This window comes from Helianthus annuus, chromosome 14 (assembly GCF_002127325.2).
Source record: "Helianthus annuus cultivar XRQ/B chromosome 14, HanXRQr2.0-SUNRISE, whole genome shotgun sequence".
Taxonomy (NCBI): Eukaryota; Viridiplantae; Streptophyta; class Magnoliopsida; order Asterales; family Asteraceae; genus Helianthus; species Helianthus annuus.
Window position 1 is genome coordinate 153,912,595 of NC_035446.2, and position 6,985 is coordinate 153,919,579.

The 6,985-nt window shown below is 39.6% G+C and overlaps 1 protein-coding gene across 1 annotated transcript; it reads left to right on the forward strand.

Moving 5' to 3' along the window:
• Positions 1–2,027: 2,027 nt before the first annotated feature.
• Positions 2,028–3,569, forward strand: LOC110904447 (transcription factor TCP7). Its single transcript, XM_022150294.2, has one exon. The coding sequence runs from the start codon at positions 2,308–2,310 to the stop codon at positions 3,082–3,084; it is 777 nt and encodes a 258-aa protein (XP_022005986.1). The 5' UTR covers positions 2,028–2,307; the 3' UTR covers positions 3,085–3,569.
• Positions 3,570–6,985: the final 3,416 nt, after the last annotated feature.

A 6,985-nucleotide genomic window follows, 5' to 3' on the forward strand; every position in this document is an offset into this window, starting at 1 on the left:
CAACATCTTTCTCCGGATACCCGTCAAACAACAGTTTCGCATAGAGGAGAGATATACCTTTTTGATGAAAATAGTCAAATAAACAAATGAAATTTTCATATAAAACGTACAAAGGACTTTCCACCATTGATGACAAAATTTTAGTGGTCAAAATCAGAATGTTGTTCGGTCAGTACCGGGCGATTGAAGCAGAATTCGGTTCATTTCAGTACAGTTTTGTTATTAATGTTGTTCGATCGGTATTGGTTTGGCTCGGAACAATATAGGTACACTACCGGTACTCGGTATAGTTTACGAAAGTAAAAGAAAAATACCGAAACTGACTCATATCGAAACCGAAAACCAAAATAATGAGTAAATGTACTGATGTTGTTCAGTCGGTGTCGGTTCAGAACAGTATCATACAGTACCGGTATTCGATATAGCTTGCAGCTGGACCCTTCAGGTTTGCGTTTTGTTGCCAGTTTCATCCAATTCGCTAACTTCATTTGTTTATTTTGTTAAGTTAGGGGTATTTTTGTCTTTTTACTGCTTATTCCACTGTCGTGTCTTCGGGCGGATGGATGTCAGGTTTTCGCGCATCTAGGAGAGGAGAGCCAAGGGGCTGGCGGCGGTTGAGTAGTCGGCCTTAGTCATAGCGTCCGGTGTCACGATAGTTGACACATTGTTCCTTTTCGTTCAAAAAAAAAAAAAAAACTAAGAAAAGATTTTGTTAATGCCTTCAAAACTTTACAGAAATCTTAAAAATCATTGAAGAAATGCATTAAATACAACTGCAACTATTTAATCCCTAAATTCATCACATTTATTTATTTATTTATTTATTTATTTTGTGAAAGCTGTGAATTATTCGTGAATATCGAGAGGTCTAGCATACGTTGTCTTAATCGGGTCTGCGTTAGAGAGCCCACTCGCATAATAGATTCCTAATTTAAACCTCTCAATGAGAAACTAGTATTATCCAGACTCGAACTTGAGATCTGGAGAGAAAAACTCACCCGAACCCTCATAGATGGAACTCAAATACTCGTTCCACTAGATCACTAGTGATGGTTGCATCACATTTATATGAATGCCAGTTGTTTTCTTCGATATTAAATGCCTGTGAATATAGCATTCATGTATACAAATGATTTTCGCTGAATATTCTTAATTTTTAGAGTCCTTTTATCATGTAACAATATTTTTAGTTTCACAATGGAAAAACCTATAAAACTCGTTAAAATCCTTCAATTTAGTAAACATTTTCATTTGAAGCTCTTTTTGTTGCTTAACCACAGGAGTTTTTATTTAGAGCTGAAATGTTAGTTTTTAAAATATTTATGGCAAAAATATAACCAATTTCATCAATAAATAAATAAATAAATAAATAGAAATTGGAATTAGTTAATAATGTTTTTTATTATGATTTTTCACAGGTAAGTTTTTGGGTTTTTTGGTGCGGGGTAATAAAATGAACGAGTAAATAGAATAGACGAGGTAATGGAATTAATTACGGAATGAAATGGATCATTACCATTCCATAGTTGTTTTTGGTTACCATGTAATAATTCAATGAATCATTACCTTATTTTGTTTGGTAGCCAGGAAAAGACGAAGGAACAAAATCGACGATGAGTGGCGACACTGGGTAGTGGCGACGGTGGTCATTAGCGAAGGGTGGTGGCGGTTGTGGTGGTTAATGGCGAGGGGTGGTGGTGGTTGGCGGGAAGCGGCGGTGGCAGTCGGGGGTGGCGGAGGCGGTGGTGGTCGGTGAAGGTGGCGGCGGTGGTTGACGGTGGTGGGATGTGGTGAGCGGTGGTTGCTGGCGGAGGGTGGTCAGCGGTGGTGGAAATATATACTTTCAAATACAATATATGTACAAATATTGTAACGAACCGAACCTTACCGAATTTTAGTTGTTTCCATCCACTTTATTTTTTTATTGTTATAGCATGTGTCAAAACCATAAGGACATTAGGAGCACTTATTAAATTATCACACTCAATTACCATTTAATATTTCATTCCATTATACCATCACTACACGTAGTGGTTAAGTGCCTTCAGAAATTAAACTGCCACCAACCGAATTTTTACCGAGTATGAGATGGTTAAACCTTGTGTACCATAGTTTACCAAAGATAGAAGTGGGTTGGGCGAGTGAAAGGCGGCGCGTGAGTATAATTGCTGAGGTATGGCCCACCCACCCATGTGCCCTCCTGTTTCCACCAGCTCCTGCCTCAATGATTAGAGCTCTGCTTTCCGCCTCCTCCTCTTCACATCTCATTTCACCCTAAAACCCTTATCTCCTCCACTCACTCACACCATGTCATCATCAGAAGCCACCACCAACGGCGTCCCCAACGCCTCCATCATCAACAATCAACAGCAACTGCCTCAAGGTAACGGCGTTTTATCCGTCAAAAAACCTCCCGCAAAAGACCGCCACAGCAAAGTCGACGGCCGCGGCCGTCGCATCCGCATGCCGATCATCTGCGCCGCTAGGGTTTTCCAGCTCACTCGTGAGCTCGGCCACAAGTCCGACGGTCAAACAATCGAGTGGCTCCTCCGTCAAGCCGAGCCCTCGATTATCGCCGCCACCGGCACCGGAACCACTCCGGCTAGCTTCTCCACCGTTTCCGTTGCGGTTCGGAATTCAAACGCTAATTCGTCGCTCTCCGTTTCGCTTGATCAAAAATCACCGTCGCAGCACCACCAGCATCTAATCTCTCCGGCGCCGTTTATCCTCGGGAAACGGCTCCGGCCGGAAGACGACGGACTCGATGGCGGAGGAAAGGAAGATAACAGTCATAACATATCTGTTTCCGGCGGCGGAGGCGGAGGATTTTGGGCGCTGCCAGGGAGACCTGATTACGGACAGGTGTGGAGCTTTGCGGCGGCGCCGATGCCGGAGACGGTAGTGTCTCCGTCGAATGTGATGACGTCACAGGGAAGGTTTATACAGCAGCAGCCAATGGGAGAAGCGTCGGCGGCTAGGGTTGGGAATTATCTGCCGATAACTCATGGACATTTGAATTTGCTTGCGTCACTTTCCGGTCCTCCGCCACAATCTTCGAACAACAAAGATGATGATAACCGCTGAATTGTTCGTTAACCGGTATTACTTGCTGTCGATACATATATCTATATATAAATATGCATGCTGTTTGTGTGGAAGATTTGTGAGGCTAGGGTTTAGGTGTGATTTTAGGGTATTGAAATTGAAATGAAGGTGTCTTCTTAGGTTGTTTCTAGAGTTGTTGATTTTATGGCTATTAGGTTTGATTAATTTTATCCATTTTTTCTATGTGGTTCATATCGGAGGAATCGGATGAAGAAATCTGAAATCTACTACAGGGAAGCTTAAGCTTAATGGTTTTGTTGTTGCTCTGTTTTGAAATTTGAATGAATCCAGTATGATATGAAACTGTAGTTGTGGGTTGCACTCAATTTGTGACCTCTATTCTCATTGTTAGATTAATTTGTGTGTGTGGAAAATAATGTAAACCTTCGTCGGTGTTGCTTGTTGTATGTAAGTGAGACTTTTTTTAAGTGGTGAATAAATAACCATATGTTTCGCTTGCATCATATATCATTGTTTTGAGAATTTTTATCTTGGCATGATATTAGTTTTCAACGTATATCTATGAAATTGAGCTTTTTGTTAGGATATGTTACATAAAAAAGATACGAAAATGGTTAATTAAATACGGGACAATTTTGAAAACGTGGTTGATTAATTTTTTACGTTTTTACTATAAAATTAAAAAGTAATATAAAGCAACTTTATCCGAATAAATGAGATTAAATGAAATAAAAATATTTATAGCATAGCAAGTTTTGTTTTCAATTGACACATGTTTTAAGACTATCACTGATGTAAGTAGGACCGATGCCACTATCTCCTCTGCCTGGTCACGCTACAAATTTCATCACTTTCCTCCTTACTCTTTAGTTCAGCCCACATGAAGTCCAAAATTTCAACAACCGGATGTTCCCCTTTGCGAAACCGTCGACTACCAAAAAAAAAAATAAAAACTGCTCTGCGTCCCTCCTTTTATTTCTTTTTGGGCTTCTAAAATAAAATATGGATCAAATAATAATCCAACTACTAATTGATCGGCCCATTCAACTCTTTAGTTCAGCCCACATGAAGTCCAAAATTTTAATTTTCAAATGACACTAACTTGCACCCCGTACTATTGCCTACAAATAATGGGTAAATTATTTTTTGAGTCCCTATGTTTTAGTGGTTTTAACCACTTGAGTCCAAAAGCAAAAAGTTTAACGACCTGAGTCCTTATAAACATTTGTTTAACCATTTGAGTCCAAATTTCTAACAATGTTAGAATTATTTTGTTAAAATTTGTTAAATGACCAAATTACCCCTATAATTAAAAATAAATAAAAAAACTAATTTATATTTCTCTCTCTTCTCTCATATATCTGCCATACATGTGCATTCCAGTCATCACCTCAACAACAATTATACTAAACGAACAAATGATTCAGAGATTGCGGTGATCGATCTCGATAGTTCAGATGACGAAGATTCAGGTGACAAAATTCGTAACGGCAACAGATCTAGGGTTTCGAGTGGTGGAGATGATTTTAGCGGTGATTCTTCAGCCCCAAATGGGGGTTTATCCGGCGCCGCCCATGGTGTTGGTGGATGTAGTTTTCTCAAATCTTGGGTCATACGAGGGTTTGCGGGTTTTCACTAAAGCGATTAAAGATCAGGGGGTCATCATTCAGCGTCAAAAAGTTCAGGTGCACAAATTTCGACCCTTGAATTCGCTGCTCATGTGGCCATTACAAATACCAGTGATGGTTCTTGATGGTTCGAATAACTTAACGGGTCGAATAACTTGAGTGAACCTGTTGGAATTTTCTGCTGCAAACAATTTTGATATAGGGTAATCTGATTCCAATCGGCTCGGTGGTTCTATTCCGGTTGCACACAATTTGTTCTGGTTTGCTCAGGTTATGGTGTGAAATGTTAAGTGTTTTTGCTCAGGTTGTGTGTGTAAAGAGAGAGGGAAGAGATTTTACATCACTGATTCATTGGTTTTTGTAGATAGATTCATGAGATCTAAATGAATCGGCTCTAATGAAAGGGATGGGGAGGGGGTGTTTGGATTTGAATGAACTGAAAGCTGGATTCAGGTATGGTAGAGGAAAGAGAACTTGCATTTGGTGTATAAATACATAAAAATATAAAAAGCTGAAATAATTTCTTGTGCATAAAGAGTTGTACCCTTTGTGTAATTGACTAAAATGCCCTCATAGTTAACAGACTTGATGGATGGTGTTAGAAATTTGGACTCAAATGGTTAAAGCAAATGCTTATGGGGACTCAGGTCGTTAAACTTTTTGGTTTTGGATTCAAGTGGTTAAAACCCATAAAATACAGGGACTCAAAATGTAATTTACCCTAAAAATATAATTATGTGGTGAATACCTGCAAAGTAATTGATTCAGGCCCAGCCCAATGGGCTTCAGACCCTAGGGACAGGCCTAGGGCCACCCAAATTGAAAACTCTTCAAATTTGTGATAGGTTTTTCTATACTACTCCCACTTTTATGTTTTACAATAAACATCCCAAAACTTAAAGGCCCAACATCGCTCAAACTATCCAATACAAAACCTACTGATTACTAAATCACGTAAAACAAAAAAGGACGTGCTGTTGAGAGAACCAAAGGGCGTTGATGTGGAAACCTCGAAATCTGCGGTAGTGATTGAGTAATCCAAAAGATGTAATGATTCGCAATTAGGGGTTGTAGGTAATCAGACGACGACGGTGGAATCATTAATCACAATTAGATGTCGATTGGTTAATCAACAGGTAACTATTAAAGGCTCTTTTTACTTTTTAACATATATACTGCGATTTGTTTTGATATTGTTGATTTGATATACAAACAAACCCTCAGTTCCTCACTTCTTCAAACATATTCTGTTTTGATATTGTCGATTTGTCGACAGGGCCGTTACTAGGTTGTCGATTTGATTTGATATTGCTGATTTGGCTAGCTTGGAACTCAGTTTTGAGTTATCAATTTGGCTGGATTGGAACTTAGTTTTGATTATTGTGGCGGGCTTGGAACTCATTGGCACTCAAGACACTCGATTTGATATTATGGTTGGCTTGGAACTTGGCACTTTGGCAGTGTGGCACTCAGGTTTGATATCTACATTTGCTATTTTACCGAATCAAGTTGTTGTTTAGGTAATTAGGGCTTATTTGTTGTTTAGGCATTATGGCTTGTTTGTTTGCAAATTTGAATTTGTTGTTTAGTGAATTAGGGCTTATTATTAAAAAAAAGGCAAAAAAAAGCATAAACAAGAAGCATTAATCGAATCATAAAAGGCAGCACTTCTAAAATTCTATTCAACAAGTCAACCTACAAACAATGATAATGAACCTACAAATAAACATATAACTTTCAAAACAAAAAAAATTTAACTACGCCAATTATAAACTTTTTTAGTTCATAATCGCTGGTCCCAAGCCTGGTTAAAAGATGAGGGTTTTGTTATTAAACAGGGGCGGAGTATAGAAGGGGGGTCGGGGGCGCCGACCCCCCGAACTTTTCGCTCAGTAGTGTTATATATGTAGTTTTCGTATAAAAATTTTGGGTATGTACGTTTTCGACCCCCCTCCCCGCGCGTCATTCGGGTCAAGCTTCGCCAATGTTATTATTATATTGAAAATAATAATTTTACAGTTTGTCCCCACGTCCCCGTGTCCACTAGGCATGGCCCCGTGTGCAAAAGCGTATCTGTACTATCAAGATTTGCTTAGATTCTGCGAATCTTAGCATTGACCACGGCCCCGTGTCCGCTGGACACGCCCCCGTGTTGGGTGATAGAAGCTTCTACAACTTTGCCTTTTCTGCAGACACTTGGGCACGCCCCCGTGTTCATTGAGCACGGGGCGTGTTCAGCCTCCTGTTCTCTTGTTCTTGCTTGAGAAGATGCTTTTGAGGGGTCGGGCATG

Coding starts and splice junctions, on each gene's coding strand:
- LOC110904447 (XM_022150294.2), top strand. CDS start 2,308: ATGTCATCATCAGAAGCCACCACCAACGGCGTCCCCAACGCCTCCATC.